The sequence below is a fragment of the Lissotriton vulgaris genome, chromosome 11 (genome assembly GCF_964263255.1).
Source record: "Lissotriton vulgaris chromosome 11, aLisVul1.2, whole genome shotgun sequence".
NCBI classification, from domain to species: domain Eukaryota; kingdom Metazoa; phylum Chordata; class Amphibia; order Caudata; family Salamandridae; genus Lissotriton; species Lissotriton vulgaris.
Genome location: NC_141699.1, coordinates 1,086,664,601 through 1,086,683,667, shown reverse-complemented (window position 1 = coordinate 1,086,683,667; position 19,067 = coordinate 1,086,664,601). Strand labels below are relative to the sequence as shown.

General features: G+C 50.3%; 1 protein-coding gene across 1 annotated transcript in view; it reads right to left on the bottom strand.

The window, feature by feature from the left end:
* The window catches only part of LOC147684187 (cytochrome P450 2J5-like), a 150,834-nt gene that overhangs the window by 125,855 nt on the left and 5,912 nt on the right, over nt 1-19,067 (bottom strand). The window contains exon 2 of the mRNA XM_086944599.1: nt 11,795-11,957. Within this exon, the coding sequence (XP_086800725.1) occupies nt 11,795-11,957 (163 nt within the window). The remainder of the gene's footprint in view (nt 1-11,794; nt 11,958-19,067) is intronic.

Genomic DNA, 19,067 nt, shown 5'->3' with positions numbered 1-19,067 from the left:
TTCCATCCAGTGTTGGGGAGCACACATGGGCTTTCTTCAAGGTAAAGGCATGTGGTCAGACACAGAGAAGTTGTACCATATCAACATTTTAGAGATTAGGGAAGTCCATCTCACACTCAAGTCCTTTCAACCATCTATTCGGGCACACTCTTTCCTGGTACAGACAGACAATACCACCACAATGCACTATTTGAACAAGCAGGGAGGAACCTGGTCACAGTCCCTGTCTCTGGAGGCTCAAGCCAATGGACTTGGCTGCTTGCCAGAGTTCTTATCATCTCCACAATCCATCTTCCAGGGGCACTAACATGCAAGCAGACTCTCAGTCGCGAACTTTGCTGAAGCTCACAGCTAGATACTAAACAACAAGGTCGCTCAAGAGATTTTCCAACATTGGGTAACGCCACAAATTGACCTGTGGCAAATGCAAAATGCAGCCTATTTGCATCCAGGTTTCCCCAACCAGGGTCCAAAGGTAATGCGCTGTTGATCTGCTGGTCAGAGACCTTACTCTATGCTTTTCCTCCCATACCTCTCATTCCCATTCCGGAGAGGCCTCACCAGTGGTGGTATCCCAACCTTCTTCACCTGTCCGAAAGGCCAAACAGGAAGTTGCCATGCAGGCCGGACTGTGGCAGCTACCACAAACAAAGGGTGGTGGGGTGGGGGGAGTAACGCAGGAAAAGGAGCTTGCGGGAGGAGGAGCGCGCAGGGGAGGGGTTAGTAAGAATATATGATAATATAATAAAAATAACTTACCTGAAGACACCGGCCTCCTCCCTCATCACACTTCCAGTCCTCTTTCTGGTCCCAGCAGCCCCTGGGAAAGACTTGCATCCAATGCCTGTGCTGCTCTGATGCTATGAGAACAGCTTGGGGATTGGCCTCAGTGGGCTGAAAAGACCCTCTGCTCAGGACAGGGAGTCTGTGGGGGTTTCTCCAGCCTGGCTGTTCCATGCTGCCAGGCTGGAGAAACCATAGTGGGCATGGGTGTTTGGCGGGCCCCAGACTGCTGATCAAACACATATGTGCTCTTAGAGAATGCAAATAGCACTCCTCCTCCCAAGCCCTGCACTGCCCCTTCCTGTACAAGCTGGTTCAGAGCCAGCAAATGAAAAATAAAACAATGCTAGAACGTTGTTTAACTTTTCCTTTGCTGGTTCTGAGCCATGCAGTGGGGCGACACTCCTCCGGCACTGTGGAGGAGCCACTGCTGAGGCCGGATCCGCTACAAGCTTGGAGGAAAAATCACCCACCCCAATCTTCCCTCCCTGAGCTTGACGGCATGTCTCCTGAATTCATGTAATATGGACACTTAGGCCTTACCCAAGACTGTGTGGACATCCTGAAAGAGCCTAGAAGGACTTCTACCAGGAAATCATATACTTTCAAATGGAAGCGTTTCTGTCTATGGTGTGTCCACAATGGTTATCAATATCATCCAATTCTAGGTCAAGAACAAGTCATCCGACCTTAATTGTTAAACCTAGCCCAGTCTGGTCTGCAGTTTATATCCATAAAGGTACTTCTTGCGGCCATAACTGCTTACAAAAAGTCTCCCACGCAGGTTTCCTTTTTCCAAATGCCTGTAGTCAAAGCCTTCCTAGAGGGTTTAAAAAAGGTTTACCCACCTCTCCCTTATTGGAGCTTAATGTGGTTCTCATCAAATTAATGGTCCCTCCTTTTAAACCAATACACAAAGCTTCTTTACAGCACATTACCTGGAAGACCGCTTTCCTAGAGGCTATCCTGCTAATCCTTGATCTTTGCGCAAGATAATCTTATCTAATTTTTCATTCAAGCAGGTGGTCTTGAGAACACATCCTAGTTTGTTGCCTAAGGTCATTTCTGGTTTTCATAACATTCAGACCATTACTCTCCTAATGTTTTTTCCCAACCCTTCCACACCATCAGAAAGCGTTGTGTTCACCTTATATATTTGAAAAAGATGCCTACATTTTACCTTGACAAAACTAAGGAGATCAGACATTCTGAACACTTGTTTATTAAATATAGTCCACTACACACTGGTTTGCCTCCCTCTAAGCAGTCTATCTCTAGGTGGATAGTCTCTTGCATATCTGTTGCTTAGCAGTTAGCCAACAAAAGCCTCCATTGTCAACTTGTAGCCCACTGTAAAAGGGGCAAGGCAGCCACTGCTGCTCTGCTCAGAAATGTACCCATCGCAGAGATTTGCAAGGCTGCAACATGGCGGTCAGCGCATACCTTTATCGCCATTATTGCCTGGGCTCAGACACTCATGTAGATGCTTAAGTAGGGCAAGCTTCACTTAGAAATCTGTTTGGTTGATTGTATCATTAGCTGCTAAAAACTGCATTCGTCCGCAGAGTTATCAGATAGGCTAACTATTCTACTCAATGCTTATGACTATTAATGAGTATGGGGGGTGGTTTGGACGCCGATCGGGATGGCGGCGTGAGCCTGCAGCTCCGTGCCAGATCCCGTTACTTATCTTGTACATCCTCGGAAACGCACTTTTGGCAGGGTGGGCTTGCCGCACAGAGCACCGGGACTACAGAGAAGTACGACTGCGGGCCAATAAGAGGCTTTATGAGGTGCTGGAGCCCGGTCTCGGAGCCGGGGGGTGCTGCGCTCTGGAGGTAAGATGGAGGCAGCCCGGAACAACGGAGCCTGAATAGCGAAGAACGGCGGACTGCGGCTGGGGTGTGGAGCGGACCACGCCCTGCTGTATTGAGCGGAGCGGTTCCCCGCCGCACATGACTCCACGGTCACGGCTGAGGTGAGGAGCGCTTTCCGCCGCAGCGGACATGAGCGATTGAGATGCCACTCCATCGCCGAACATGGCGGCCTTGTGAGACGGGCCCCGCTTCTGGATTGAAGCCCGGGACATCCGCGGCTGCCAAGAGCCTGACGGCATCAAGCCACTGAGACGGCACGCATAGGCGTATAGCGGGACGGAGCGGGAAAGAAGATTAGCGAACTCTATGTCCGACTTCAAGGCTAATTGATTTCCCCTAGCGAAGACCCCAATGAGGCACGGCTCCCTGTGTGGGGACCTGACTGTCAAGAGTGTTTTTTGAGCCACAGCGGGAGTGGGCCCAGGCACGATCCAGGGGCTAGCAAGGGGTTTGAGAGACCGGCACTCAGCGGTTGTGGGCTGGCGCTGTTGGCCCGTCGGAAATCGGACGCACTAGGCTCAAGCAGCGCTAAGGGAAGGCGCGCCGGACTGCCGCGGAGCGGCACCCCCCCCAGGGCACATTACTGGCTTCCCCGAGTTTGTCGGGCTCGGTCTTCCTCGAAGTTGTTTTAAGGACGAGGTGAACCCGCACTGCAGGCAACACCGCACTGTGTAGCGAGAGGCCCTTGACCCGCGGGGCGCTCACTGGAATAAAAGTGAATGTGACCGCTGGCCTCACTCAGTACGGGATGTAACGACCAATAGACGGCCATTTTGCACACGGGAGTGGAGCATACAGACTGCAATTAAAATTGATCCCCGGGCGTGGAGGCCGTGTTTAGAAGGAGACACTGTGACCATTATACAGAGGGCGGGCTCAGGGACCCTTCCTCACGGGGTGGATGGACATTGGTACCGGCATGTCCCCAGAGGTGACCCTGACCTGGCGCTCAGGCAGGACAAAATGGCCGCTAAGGGCTCTGAACCGCAACAGAATCGTGGGCATAACCAGGTGACGATGCCGGCCGCGGATGGCGGGGCCCATATTGACTCGGAAGGATCGGCACAGGAACACCGCTTGAATAAACGGCTGGATGGAATACTGGAGGCGATAACCGCGACCAAGGAGGCCTTGCATCAAGACATAGCGCAGGTCGCCACTGGACTGGGCATCTTGAGGGCGGATCATGCTAAACTTATAGACAGAGTGAAGGACAATGAGTTACTGCTTCAAGAGCTCAAACCGGCAGTAGTGACTGCAGAACACAAACTCGCTGATATCCTCGGCCGCCTGGCGACACTGGAGAAACGGGCAGAGGACGCCGAAAGTCGAAATAGGAGGAACAACGTGAGAGTAGTGGGCCTGCCGGAAAAAATTGAAGGGGATGATGCGGTGGCCTATATGGAGAACTGGTTTAAAACGATTGTGGCCCCGGAGGGTCTCTCCCCCTTTTTCTCCCTGGAAAGAGCGCACAGGGTCCCGGCCCGCCCGCCCATGCAGGGCCGCACTTCCAGACCAATGGTGGTCAGACTATTGCACTACAGGGACAGAGATCTATTGATACAGAGGGCGCGCTCGGTGGGCCCCTTTCAGGTGGAGAAAAACAGGGCTTCCTTTCTGGCTGTGAAAAAAGAACTGAGAGACGAGGGCATACAATATTCGTTGCTTTTTCCGGCAAAGTTACGAGTGATCTTGGATGGAACGACCCAATTCTTTCAAACCCCTGATGAGGTGTGGTCGTGGCTTGAGTTATATCGCGCTGGCACGGACCGCAAAGGGAAAGGTGAGAAGGAGAGACAGAAGCCGGTCCAGGTGCGAAAATCTCAACACATCCGCAAACGTGATAGACTCAAGAGAGCGATGCGGGGCGACCAGATGGCGAAAGACAGGAAGGGAGCGCTGGCTGCAACGGCGATCATCACGGGCTCACAACAGGAGAGGATTTCGGTGGGCTCGGACTCTGGAGAAGATGGAGGAAAGTCTGGCGGAGACATCTCAGACGTTGATAGTTCGGGGGGGCCGGCGGTCACCCCACAGACGGCCGATGGCCTATTTAACGAATAACACTGGGAGTGCGGCCATTTTCACAACTCCTGGCTGAATACCCTGGTGCTCTGTGGACTAGCAGGTGCTGTGTTGAGACATCACATGGGATCATGGGCTCGGGGCGGGGGCCTTGCCTGCTCCGGGTCGGCTCTGAATCGCCCTCTCGTTGCCCTTAAGGCCTTCTGTAGTGACGACTACAGAGTAGGGGAATGTGTGGAGTGTTGCAGGTTTGGATGGGGGCTGATATTGCATTATTTGGTCCTGTTCTGGGGAGAGGGGTGGGGGGAGTTTGTTGGGGTGTTTTGGTTGGGGGGTTACACTGCAATGCTGTGGGTGGCCAATTGACACTGGTGAAATTGTCGGGTAATGGCTGCAATGGAGACATTACCTAATTTGAAATGCCTCACATGGAATGTCCGTGGACTCCGAACTATGACAAGAAGATATAAGGTACATGCCCAGCTGGTGAGGCGAGGCATCCAGATTGCACTACTACAAGAAACTCATTTAACCAAGCAGGAATGCACTGCACTGCAGAAGAGGGGGCGTGGACAGGTGTTTGGCACCACGTACTCAGCGTTTGCCAGGGGGGTGTTGGTGTGGGTGAGAGCGGGGGTCCCATTCCAGGCCACGAATCAGCTAGTGGACCCTGAAGGTCGATTTGTGGCGGTGGAGGGGAGGCTCTATGGTCAGGACGTGGTCTTGTGCAGTATATATGCTCCTAATACGGACCAGGCCTGCTTCTTTACTAACCTGACAGGCTCACTGGCACACTTCCTGGCGGGGCCTATCTTAATAGGTGGGGACTTCAACTCAATCGCTGATGTTGCACTGGATAGATCGCATCCACCATTGGCTGACTCTCCAGTGCGTCGGTTAGCAGCACACAGGGCAGACTGGCAAGAGAGATGGGGCCTTACAGATGTATAGAGGGAGCAACATCCTGGAGTTAGGGACTATTCCTTCTTTTCAGCATTACATGCGCTGCATGTTAGGATAGACTCCATTCTGTGTAGCGGACCCCTGGCTCCCATGATGGCTCACACGGTGTATCTAACTAGAACCATCTCCGACCATAATCCATTGCTGCTGACGGTGTAGTGGCAGCGGCCGAGTTTGGCGGTCCCAACATGGAGGCTGCGGCCTGAGACATTAGAAGACCTGATGTTTAGGGATAAGGTCCTTCAGGGCATTGAGCACTATTTTGGGGAGAATGAGGGCTCAACTACCACGAGATCCATAGAATGGGATGCAATGAAGGTGGTGGCCAGGGGCATCTGTAGGGGCAGATTTTCGAATGAACGGACGACGGTCCTAGCAGATCCGGGGAAGGCGGAATGTGTGCTGCGGGATTTAGAGCGGCGCAGGCCTGAACGACCAGACCTACAGGACAAGCTGCTTGAGGCGAAGGAGTTAGTTGCGACTGAAACTGAGAGACTACGGTGTTTTGATTATAAGTTGTATGTCACCAGAGTGTATGCGGAAAGGGACAAGGTAGGAACACTACTGGCTAAGCTAGCTAATCCAGAACCTAGAGGCTGCCCGGTCATGAGCATTAGAACAGAGACAGGGGAGGTAGTCTACTCGCAGACGGCGGTTTTGGAGCAATTCCAGTCGTATTATACAGGCCTATATGAGAGTCAATTGGGGGTGGATGTCTCTACAATAGCTGACTATCTGGAGACTATTCGTCTCCCAATGTTGGATGTCGAGTCCGCGAAAGAACTGGGTGGACCCATAACACTATCGGAGATTCGGGTGGCCATCAAGCAGATGGCTAGAAACAAGACACCAGGGGTAGATGGTCTACCGATTGAATTCTATGTGCAGTATATTGATGTTTTGGCGCCCAGGCTACTGGTGGTCTACGCTGAAGCCATAACACTTGGGCGTCTACCCCGGTCGATGAGGGAAGCATTAGTGGTGCCGCTGCTGAAACCTGGCAGGGAGGCCTCCGATGTGACGTCGTATAGACCTTTGTCTATGTTGACAGTAGATTATAAAATACTGAGTCGTATCCTGGCCACTAGATTACTGCCACACATGACCATGCTGGTTCATGAGGACCAAGCAGGGTTTATTCCCACCAGGAGCACATCTATAAACATTCGCCGCCTGGTTCGCATAATAGACAGCGCTTGGAACCCTGATCAGAAACCGGCGGTATTATCGGTGGATGTCGAAAAGGCTTTCGACAGCCTGGAATGGGGGTACCTCGATGAGGTGTTAGTGAAGTTCGGTCTGGGAGATGGCTTTGGGCGTTGGACGAGGGTCCTCTACTCCTCTGCTGCTGCCAGGGTATGATTGGGATCCGTCATATCTTCAGACTATCCGGTGCGCAGGGGGACGAGGCAAGGTTGCTCGCTGTCCCCCCTGTTGTTTGCCTTGGCGATGGAACCTTTGGCGGCACAGGCGAGGACAGGGACGCTGTACAAGGGGATTGGCTGTGGTGAGGAGACTCATCATATATCATTGTACGCTGATGATCTCTTGCTGTACATGGAAAATACCGAAGAAGCTCTGGTAGGGGCTGTGGGGATGCTGTCGAGCTTTGGCAGGCTATCGGGCCTCAAGGTAAACTGGAATAAAACTTGTGTTTTCCCGCTGCGGGCAGAAACGCTGTATCCGCCACCTACAGTAGATGTGGTCTTGGAGGATATATGCTTCACCTATCTGGGGGTCCGAATTTACCACGACGTCGCGAACCTGTTAGAAGGTAATATAGGGCGCTGTATAAGGGCCCTGAAGGGGTGCATGACCTTCTGGGCCTCCCTCCCGTTATCGGTGATGGGCCGAGTTGCATTGTTAAAGATGGTGGCTCTGCCTAGGCTGCTCTATTACTTCCGTACCCTACCAATTTGGATCCCACAGCGGATCTTCAAAGACCTGAGGACGTTGATTATTGGCTTCCTTTGGGGAAGCGGACAGCGTAGGGTGGCCTTGACTACTCTGATGCGGCCCAAACTCGATGGAGGGTTGGCGGTCCCTTATTTTGAATTATATTACTTGGTGGCACAGCTACAAGTTCTAACGCAGAACGTTGCTAAAGTGTCTAGAGGCCCAGAACAGGAGAGGGGGACCGGTATCCAGAGACACATTTTATCTTACATAGTCATGCAACAGAAACTGGATCTGGGAGGCTTATCCATGGAAGAGAGAACTCTTAGGTTGTGCTGGCATAGGAGCCTGAAGAGAGCGAAAACAGCACAACCGTATGCACCGGAGATCCCTCTGGGGATGCTGACGGTGTTACCGCATGGAGGCGACTGGTCCCCATTAGCGGAGTGGGAGGAGTTGGGGCTGCAGATGGTAGGAGACCTCTATGTTGACGGGATGCTTGCCCCCTTCGGGGTGTTGCAGGATCAGTTTGGCCTCCCGGTTGGGAGTTATCTCCTGCATGCGGCGGTGATTGCAGCGATACAAAAGCACTGGAGGGAAGGGCTGGTGGAACCTACCACAACCATGGCCTGCCAGTACGTGGTGATGGCAGCGGGAACGATTAAGGCGGTGACCTGCCTCCACTCTAGAATGCTACATGAGGGACTGGAGCCGCTCACAGCATTGAAGGAGAAATGGGAAGAAAGTATAGGCAAACCCATTCCGGACACGATCTGGAGCCATATTTTGCAAAGGACATGGAAGGGTAGCAGGAATGCCCGTTTTCAGCAGGTACATTTCTTCATCCTACATACGGCCTATATGACCCCGGGAAAGATTGGACGATACTTCAAGGTGCAGGATGCGGCATGCCCGAGGTGCTTAGCGATTAGGGCCGAGCTAGACCATCTACTGTGGGGGTGCCCGAAGCTAGGGACGTATTGGGCCGAGGTAGGAGAGCTTCTGAATGCAGTCACTGACCGGGAGGTATAGTTCGACATGGCGGCATGTCTATTGCTCTGGTTCCCCCATACAGCAAAGACGAAAGTAACGAGCAAATTCATTGACCTAGGTCTCATGTTGGCCCAGAGAGAGATTACATGGCACTGGAAATCTAGGGAGGGCCCCTCAGTTAGGAGATGGATGAATGAGCTGTTGAAATGGTCTAGGTGTGACAGTGTGCTTAGAAGGCGACAGGCCGCCAAGGCGGGTAATGAGAAGGGCTTGGAGTCGGCGAGGGCTTGGGAGATGATAGTACAGGCCCTACCTGCAAGACTACCTGCTGGAGTGTGAGGAACACGAACATTCGGAGGGCGGGGTTCTATGAGGCTTGGGAGACCAAATGCAAAATCCGATTAATGGCACCTTTAGCGTCAGAACCCACAATTATAACCCAGTCAGCAGCAGTTGGGGGGTGGGAAGGGTGGAGGGGAGTTAATGGGGTATTGCTGTAATGATAAGTGGAGCGCCTGCAGAAAGGATATATGACTGATGACTGCAGGGGGATGGGGCCCCAGGGCAGCGCTCCTTGAGGCACATAAACTGTCATTACTGATAGGCCTTAAGAACTGCTACCACGGGAGGGCACTAGTGTGGACCTGATGTTGTGGGCACGAATATGGCTGGTGCCACCCACTCTGAGTGGCTAACTATACTTGGCGCGTTTTTGGGGAGGGAGTTTGATGGGGATAAAAGCAGATACTATATTACGCTGTTGACCTGACATCTCTATGAGGTGATCGCCATGCTACTCTGAGTCACTATACTGGTACGCCGCCCGGCCCCCGGGATGTGGGCTATATGGCTGTGTGCATTTTTATGACGACGGATGTGTTTTGAGATGACATGCATGTACAGGTTGACTTAATGGATGCCTTGTTTATAACTCTGCAATAAAAACAAACAAAAAAAAATGACTATTAATGAGTATCCCCTGGAAGAGAAGGACGAGTTACTTATCTGTAATCCTTGTTGTCTTCAAGGGGAATACTCATCAAAGTCATAACCAACCCTCCCTCCTCAAGACCTCAGTCCACAATTTGCGCTCCTCTCAGTGTTGAATGTAGTGTCAAAACTACAGACAACACTAAATGGAGGGCAATGCTTCCTACACACCATTCAACACTGAGGGGAACGCAAACTGTGGACTGCATGTACCATGATGCAAAGGAGCAAACTTTTCTGGGGTATGATGAAGTGTACGGCCACACCCTTTTCCCTGCCCAAACTGATTTTCAAGACCTCCTCTACCATTTATCATACGCTCCTAATGTTCCTTTTAGTTAAAATTGCATTCCGGCCCATTAATTACCGGAGAGTACGGCCCATATGCGGAGGTAAAGACACAACTCGTAAATGACCTCTGTGAATACGAAAAGTCATAAAGTTAGACTTTTGTCTCAGATTGCCTATGTGAATCCGGTCCAGCGTTTTAAGTATTTTTATGTATGCAAGAGAAATGCAATGGGGAGATGTACCAAAAATGGGATGGTGGTAGGTTATTTCTTTTTCAGGTGGAACTTTTACTGTTAGCCTAGCTTTTGAGGTGGGCTTTAAAGCCACTCATAATTTGAGGTATTGGGGGTCTTTAATTGTGGTCCTTCAAGAAGAACAATTGGAAGAGGCACAATCTGAAGTTTCACAAAGAAATTTGTGGGCTGGTTATATATTTTTTTTAGCTGAATGTTTATGGTTGTGAGGAGCTGTGAAAGGTAAGAAGGTGGCATACAATGCACGTCTCCAGATCCATATATTGGTAATTCTTGTATTGTTCTGTTGTTGCCAGAGGGAAACTAAGATTGTTGATTGTGGGACGTGCTAGTTGAGAGTCCACCTGGTGAGGTTGAATTGTGTCATTATATACGTGGTGATAGGAGAGAAAGAGTACAGATACGTTTCCAATAGTGAGCTACTGAATACGTTAAGGTTACTCATGACATAAGTATTTAACTAGGTTGTCACCAGGAGGGAGATTAAATGGAAATGTTTACCTCAACACAGAAACCAGGCTTCAATGGCAATTAGCATGATCAATGCTCCAAGCAACATGGTTGTAATAAAATGAGGGTCCTGCCACAGGGGGACAGTAGCATGCTTTCAGATGGAAAGATGGTAGAGAGGAGGCAGGAACGTCCATCATTTCTACTTTCAGAGACTTGAGCTTTTGGGACCAGAGAGCAGTCCATGCCTAGAAGTGTGAGATAGTCATGTATGCATGTTTTTTAGGAGTAGTGTGAGAAAAGGGAAAGAAATGAAAACCTTCTAATCATCCCTAGAGTAAATTTGGAAGAAGCATAAATATGGCATGATCTTACAGTGGGTCATGACATGTTGCCTGAAGCTGGTTGTTCTAAACTCAGAACAATTGAAACCACCAACCTCTGACTTGTGGTTCTCAATATGTCACATATGGAAGGTTATTACATCTCAATCCAAAACAAGTGAGAACTATATTCCCCTGTGTTTAGAAGTGCAGATGTTGCTCCTTCAACTGTGAGTGACTGCTATGCAAAATCTTGATCATGACCAACAGGAGGTCATGGAGTTCAACATTTAGGTCTGATTAGATGAAGAGGACTAAACATAGTCATGCCGGTACCATGATGTCAGTGCAGTAAGGAAAAAGTGCGGAATGAAATTGGGGAAAGTCCAAATGCAGTGATCCAGGCATGCAAATACAGTCTGGATAGGTTCAAGGGATAACCATGGATCTTAGAGTGGGTGAAATACAGGAGGTTGCCAAAATAAACAGTGAGAATCTGTTCACCAAGCGGAATAATTACACAATGGTCATGAGGCTCAAATTATAGTTGGCCACCATCTTGAAGTAGACAGTTTAGTGCTAGCAAGGAAAAGAGGACTCTTCCCAACAATGGCCAAATATGAAAGTGCATGTTAAGCTCTTGTTTCACTCTGGCTTCACACTGGCACACAATGCTTACCTGCTGTTATTTATTTGAGGAGGTCAATGGTGTGCTGACTTTAAGAAAATGCATACAATGACAGGACGGCATTGCCATTGTACTGCATGTGGCATTGGCTAAAACTCACAGAATTCAAATAACTGATGAATCCCAATGTAACAGCTAAGATAGGTCTTGGGATTAGCAAAGAGTCAAGGATATAGCAACAAGTGATAGCATACAAGGAATAGGTGTGCTGGAGATCCTCCATACAGTATAAAAGTGCTTTTAGTGTATTTAGGAATGTACCTTTTCCATTTCCAAATATCTGAAAGAAAGGTGTCTGAGGTCGTCCCGATGTTTCCTCGGACTTGGATACCAGCATGTCTCTCACGGCTTCATATCCATTGGTTATAACCAAAGGGGTGTGGCCCGCCCACAGGGTGAATGTATTTCCGTAGGTCTTTGCAAGCTGTGGATACAAAACACACAAATGGGGTCTCTAAAGATTGGAAACATAAATGACCACAACACATCATTAAAAAACACTGCCCTATCCAAATCTCCATCCATCTGCTGTCTTTACTTAGCAGTAACCTATACCAATGATCCTTAGTTCGCTATGCTTTGTAAGACTCTGAATTGTGCTAGCGACAAAGCCCAAATGTAGGGTTCCTAAGGTTTTTTCTCCTCCTTCTTTTTAAGCCACTTTTGCGGCTTGAAGTCACACGTCTGGCTCCGCTGTTGTCATCTCAAAGTCACAGACTCAAACTCACAGCTTCTCACCAAAGTTGGTACGCTCTGGCAAGCTACTTTTGAATTTTGGACAAAGTCTGACTGTCTGCCAAGACAGTTGGTAGAACTAAAGCAGAGATCAGAAGACAAGGCAACTCAGGATCCAGGCAAGTAAATTTGGGGTCCTCGCCTTGACCTCCTGCTTGCCCAGCTATAAATTTATTGAATCAGGGGCATCAGCTTTGTATGATGTTCAAAGAGTGACAATAGTGTTGAAGATGCATTTAATACATTTGGGCAGAGAATCGAGCTACAAGAAAATTAATTCATGTATCATGTTGAAGGATGCTAGTTACAAGGGCCTAGTAAGATTCCATAGGAAACGACTCTACAGATGTAAATATAATAAATGTTGAGTCTATACAGAAAATTGATTAACCTTGATCAAAACTGAGAAGATGCCTCAATTTGGGGATGGTAAAACAAATACTTGTGTATCTGAATCAAATAGCAAAGATAATTGCTCACTTTCCCTGTATTGCAGATTCACGTTTAACAAGGAGATTGGCATTACCTCCTCATCCATTCCTCATCCCATTACTTACCATATGCATTTGTGAGAGGAAACCTCATCTCAGTCTCTCTGATCAAGAACCTCTTATAAAGAAACAACGAAGAAAATAACTTGCCCTCCTTAACTATTGAAGGGGAAAAAGACTTAGAGACTTCCAAGTTCTTTTTTGTGTGCACTCTTCGAACACACTCTTCACAATGTTAGGGCCTGTGATTCACTTGGGGGTGATTGGTGCTTGGGCCCGACATCCTCTACATATTTATTACATCTTATGCTTGAACACCAAGAGTCTTTGTATAAACAGAGTCCACTTGGGGCTCTTTGTAAAAAGAAGATAGGGGAAACCCATACTGAACCAGTCTAATGGAATGTTCTCATTTGGGTTGCATAAAACAGACACTGAGACAAAAAACACAATAATGCAGATCACCAATACTCATCAAAAAAGGAGGGAGAAGGAGTCCTACTAAGTTCTGGCGGATATTAACCTTTCACCCACTCCAGATGTCTTTTGGAGTTTTTATGGGAAAAAGGGTTCTGTGTGAAAAAGCACAACTGAGTTACTCTAGTGTCTTGCGTTAGACTATTGCCTTACCAAACAGTGGGCGCCATGTAGTGTAGTTCCTATATTCCCAATAGGCTCTGCGCATTGGAATAATATAAACAGCAGTGTAGACGTAGGATTGAGGTCGACTAGGTCTCTACTGACTATATTAGACTTAATTAGTTTTGCCAGCTAGCTCAGAGGTCACTAGACACTTTCTCGAATGTTCAGGAAAGAGTTAACTCTCCGGATTTAGACAAGAAGGGATTAGCTTCTGACAACCGTACAAACATGACAACTTTGCTCCCTCAGAAAAGAGTGTATCTCTAGAGTCGTGTGAAAACAATAGACAGCTATTTCACTTAGTCAACCGTGCATACTTAGTTTCACCAGAGTGCAGAGAAATAGAGAGACGGGCGTTGTCAATAAAAGGTGTTATTTATTGAGCAGTCTTCTTTCTCATGCAGGAGAAATGAATTGCCACAATTACAATACTTATCATAAAGTAAAGTGCGTACAGTAAAAGTAGTATTATGAAATAATACTGTAATAGCATTGATATGGGTTCTTAGCCATATGGTACTTTAAAATGGATAAAATATATACATACATAAAACAAGCATTGGAAATGCAATAGGTCTCGCACCATTAGAGTTAGTGCTTTTAGAATTGTTTATGGGTTTTTTTTGTAAATGTTTAGCATTTTTGTTTCCTGTAGCCAATGCTAAAGTATTAAAAATAAAAAAAGCCATAAACATTTCTAAAAGCTCTAACTGAAATGGTCTGAGAACTATTGCACTGTGTGAGGGTGAGGGTGAGTGAGGGTGAGGGTGAGTGAGGGTGAGTGAGGGTGAGGGGTTGAGGGTGAGGGTGAGTGAGGGTGAGTGAGGGTGAGTGAGGGTGAGTGAGGGTGAGTGAGGGTGAGTGAGGGTGAGTGAGGGTGAGTGAGGGTAAGGGTGAGTGAGGGTGAGGGTGAGTGAGGTGTTGAGGGTGAGTGAGGGTGAGGGTGAGTGAGGGTGAGGGGTTTTGGGTGAGTGAGGGTGAGGGGGAGTAGTTGAGGCTGAGTGAGGGTGAGTGAGGGGTTGAGGGTGAGGGGTTGAGGGTGAGTGAGTGAGGGTGAGGGGTTGAGGGTGAGTGAGGGTGAGGGTGAGTGAGGGTGAGGGGTTGAGGGTGAGTGAGGATGAGTGAGAGTGAGGGTGAGTGAGGGGTTGAGGGTGAGGGGTTGAGGGTGAGTGGGGGTTTGAGGGTGAGGGGTTGAGGGTGAGTGAGGGTGAGTGAGGGTGAGGGTGAGGGGTTGAGGGGGAGGGGTTGAGGGGGAGGGGTTGAGGGTGAGTGAGGGTGAGTGAGTGAGGGTGAGGGGTTGAGGGTGAGTGAGTGAGGGTGAGGGGTTGAGGGTGGGTGAGTGAGGGTGAGGGTTTGAGGGTGAGGGGTTGAGGGTGAGTGAGTGAGGGTGAGGGGTTGAGGGTGAGTGAGGGTGAGGGGTTGAGGGTGAGTGAGGTTGAGGGTGGTTGAGTGAGGATGAGTGAGAGTGAGGGTGAGTGAGGGGTTGAGGGTGAGGGGTTGAGGGTGAGTGAGTGAGGGTGAGGGGTTGAGGGTGAGTGAGGGTGAGGGTGAGTGAGGGTGAGTGAGGGTGAGTGAGGGTGAGGGGTTGAGGGTGAGTGAGGATGAGTGAGAGTGAGGGTGAGTGAGGGGTTGAGGGTGAGGGGTTGAGGGTGAGGATTTGAGGGTGAGTGAGGGTGAGGGTGAGTGAGGGTGAGGGGTTGAGGGTGAGTGAGGGTGAGTGAGGGTGAGTGAGGGTGAGGGGTTGAGGGTGAGTGAGGATGAGTGAGAGTGAGGGTGAGTGAGGGGTTGAGGGTGAGTGAGGGGTTGAGGGTGAGTGATGGTCAGGGTGAGTGAGGGTGAGGGTGGGTGAGGGGTTGAGGGTGAGTGAGGGTGAGTGAGGGTGAGTTTGAGGGGTTGAGGGTGAGTGAGGGTGAGGGTGAGTGAGGGTGAGGGTGAGTGAGGGTGAGGGTGAGTGAGGGTGAGGGTGAGTGAGGGTGAGGGGTTGAGGGTGAGGGGTTGAGGGTGAGGGGGTGAGGGTGAGTGAGTGAGTGAGGGTGAGGGGTTGAGGGTGAGTGAGGGTGAGGGGTTGAGGGGGAGGGGTTGAGGGTGAGTGAGGGTGAGGGGTTGAGGGTGAGTGAGGGTGAGGGGTTGAGGGTGAGTGAGGGTGAGGGGTTGAGGGTGAGGGGTTGAGGGTGAGGGGTTGAGGGGTTGAGGGTGAGTGAGTGAGGGTGAGTGAGGGGGAGGGGTTGAGGGGGAGGGGTTGAGGGTGAGTGAGGGTGAGGGGTTGAGGGTGAGTGAGGGTGAGGGTGAGTGAGGGTGAGGGGTTGAGGGTGAGTGAGGGTGAGGGGTTGAGGGTGAGTGAGGGTGAGGGTGAGTGAGGGTGAGGGGTTGAGGGTGAGTGAGGGTGAGGGGTTGAGGGTGTGTGAGGGTGAGTGAGGGTGTTTGAGGGTGTGTGAGGGTGAGTGAGGGTGTGTGAGGTGGTGAGGGTGAGGGTTAGGGGGTGTGAGGGTGAGGGTGAGAGGGTGACAGAGTGTGTGAGGGTGAGGGGATGAGGGTAAGGGTGTGTGAGGGAGAGGGGGTGATGGTGAGAGGGTGAGAGGGTGCGAGGGTGAGGGTGTGTGAGGGTGTGTGAGGGTGAGGGGGTGTGAGGCTGAGTGAGGGTGTGTGAGGATGAGGGGGTGAGGATGTGAAGGCGCGTTTGGCAGTGTATGTTTTAACGCTAATCATTTAATCTCCCCCTACCAAAAAATGTATGTACCCTTGTAACATGATGCTCATGTAAAGCGCTCCCATACCTTTGGGGCAAATTGCTTTAATAACTGCAATAACAAAAAAAATATACGCCCCCTTCCTGCACCTTAAAAGATGTGTTAGTCTGAATGGTTTTGTTGTAAATTGGTACATGTCCAGGTTCGCGCTATACAAAAAACTTTAGAGACTTTGTGTGCATACGCACCCTTGATTGTTTTTATATCAGTTTGCCAGAGGTCCACATTGGAAGTGCCTAGTGAATCAGAGCCAGTCAGCCATGCCGGCCAAGACAGTCCCGTCCCCCTGTCTGCCCGAGGACGTCCGGAAGCGGTAAGGGCGCCTCCCGCGAGCATCTTGTCTGTTGGCAGTCCGCGCGCTGGTGTTGGGGCAGGAGGTGTAGGAGCTGCCGCTTGTTGCCTGTCCTCGCGCATCTCTACTGCAGTGCCATGGAGCGGCGCTTGCCACCCACCTGTTTGCTGTATCGCTCGCCTCTCCTGAGACACAAAACCAATTGTTTGGTGGGTCCAAAAGTGGAGACCGGGGATCTAGACACGATGCTGCCTCTTAAACGTGTGAGCTGTCACACAGGTCAGACGCTGCGCTAGAAGCGAACAGCTCAAAACTTTACACTTGCATAAAGAAATAAGTTTCTTGAGACCGCCCCTGGCGTCGTTGAGGCTGTAAGGGCACAGTGGTTGTTGGCACTGTACTTTAAGATGTAAGATTTGTTCCCATTGAAAATGACTTGGTATGTGGGTGGTGACATGTCTTGACAGCCCCTCTAGTTTAACAAACCCCATCTCTTAAATGGCCACGCTGGGTCTACAAGTTTATCCCCTAACCGTCAACTTTAGGGAGCCGTGGGGGGCGACGGGGTTTAGAGAAACAGAACTACATTTTCCTATTTAACTTGTTTTGCAGGCAAGCTCTCTTTAAGTACAGTAAGTGGTGATTTAAAAAAAAATGCGACACGGCGGGCAGGGGAGGGGGCGGAGCGGGGAGAGGGAACAGACGGAGGGAAGGCCAGATAAGGGGAGGGGGGAGGAGAAATGCGACACGGCGGGCAGGGGAGGGGGCGGAGCGGGGAGAGGGAACAGACGAAGGGAAGACAGATAAGGGGAGGGGGGAGGAGAAATGCGACACGGCGGGCAGGGGAGGGGGCGAGGGGGGAGGAGAAATGCGACGTGCGGATGAGGGAACTGATGTGCACGCGCTTTTAAGCTCAATGCACATGCGCATTGAGCTTAAAAGTCACAGGCACTGCAAGGAATCGCCACGATTCCTTGCAAGTTGGACAAAGAGTGGATAAGCCACCATAGTCTCGCTTGCTCGATGCGCATGCGCATCGACAGGCGAGACCTAAACATTGACTAACGTACTCAACTGGTGCTTCTAACTACGCCTACCCCGGTGTACCTGACCTAAGCCTAATACTTGGGAAGGAGTAAGTAAGTAGCAGTTCATGTTAAGTGGGTTAAGATTGTTTTGCCAAGAATCTGCATCAATAATTCTCTTAAGGGTTTAGTCAGCTCCGTACCTTGGTAATAAAATGTAGGAGGTCTGGTATCTCTTTCTTCAGGACTCGATCCCCCAGCAACCCGCAAGGGTAGCTGGAAACACCAGAGCTGGATTTTCTCGGCTGGAGAAAAAGACAGCGTCTCTCTCAGTGCGTCAAAACGGGAGGGGCAGCTTCCGTGGGCTCTCGCATCAGCTGGGCTCTCGGGCAAGTAGATAGCCGCTCTGCTCCAAACCACCGTGTGTTTGCTTAAGGCAACTGTTGGTATATTTATACCTGAAAGGTGCCGAGTTTGACGTAAGGTTGAACATAATACGTCACTAAGAACTAACAGTTCTTTCTGGACTCCAGGAGTTCTTGTTCAAATCAAAACAAAAGCAGGGGGGGTTTCCCGGGCTGCTGGAGGCTTGGTTTGTTTAAAGAACGCGTTGTGCTTTCTAGGAGTCGATGGGAGTAGCAGTGCTGTGCTTTGGACTGCATGGGCTATTACTGAATATGGATATGATTCTTATGCCTTTATAAGGATATTATTGATTATAACCACATAAGGGCTTGAATCGGGAATATCGAATTAGGGTCCTAGATAGAAACACAACACATCCATCCATCCCCCCACTCCATCCATCCATCCATCCCACCTCTCCATCCATCCACCGCCCACTCCATCCATCCATCCCACTCCATCCATCCATCCATCCCACTCCATCCATCCATTCATCCACCCCACTCCATCCATCCATCCACCCCCCACTCCATCCATCCATCCCCCCACTCCATCCATCCATCTGACTTCATTCATCTATCCATCCCCCCCACTCCATCCATCCATTCATCCCCCACTCCATCCATCCATCCATCCTCCCCCTCCATGCATCCACCCCCCACTCCATCCATCCATCCATCCCACCACTCCATCCATCCACCCCCCACTCCATCCATCCATCCATCCATCCCACTTCAGCCATCCATCCACCCCACTTCATCCATCCATCCACCCCACTCCATCCATCCATCCCCCCACTCCATCCATCTATCCCCCCACTCCATCCATCCATCTCACTCCATCCATCCACCCCCCCACTCCATCCATCCATCTCACTCCAGCCATCCATCTCACTCCAGCCATCCATCCATCTCACTCCATCTATCCATCCATCTCACTCCATCTATCCATCCCCCACTCCATCCATCCATCCATCCCCCCACTCCATCCATCCATCCCCCCACTCCATCCATCCATCCCCCCACTCCATCTATCCACCCCCCACTCCTTCCATCTATCCCCCCACTCCATCCATCCATCTCCCACTCCATCCATCCCCGCACACCATCCATCCATCCCCACACTCCAACCAACCATTCCCCCGCCCCACACTCCATCCCTCCCCAGCCCCACACTCCATCCCTCCCCCACCCCACA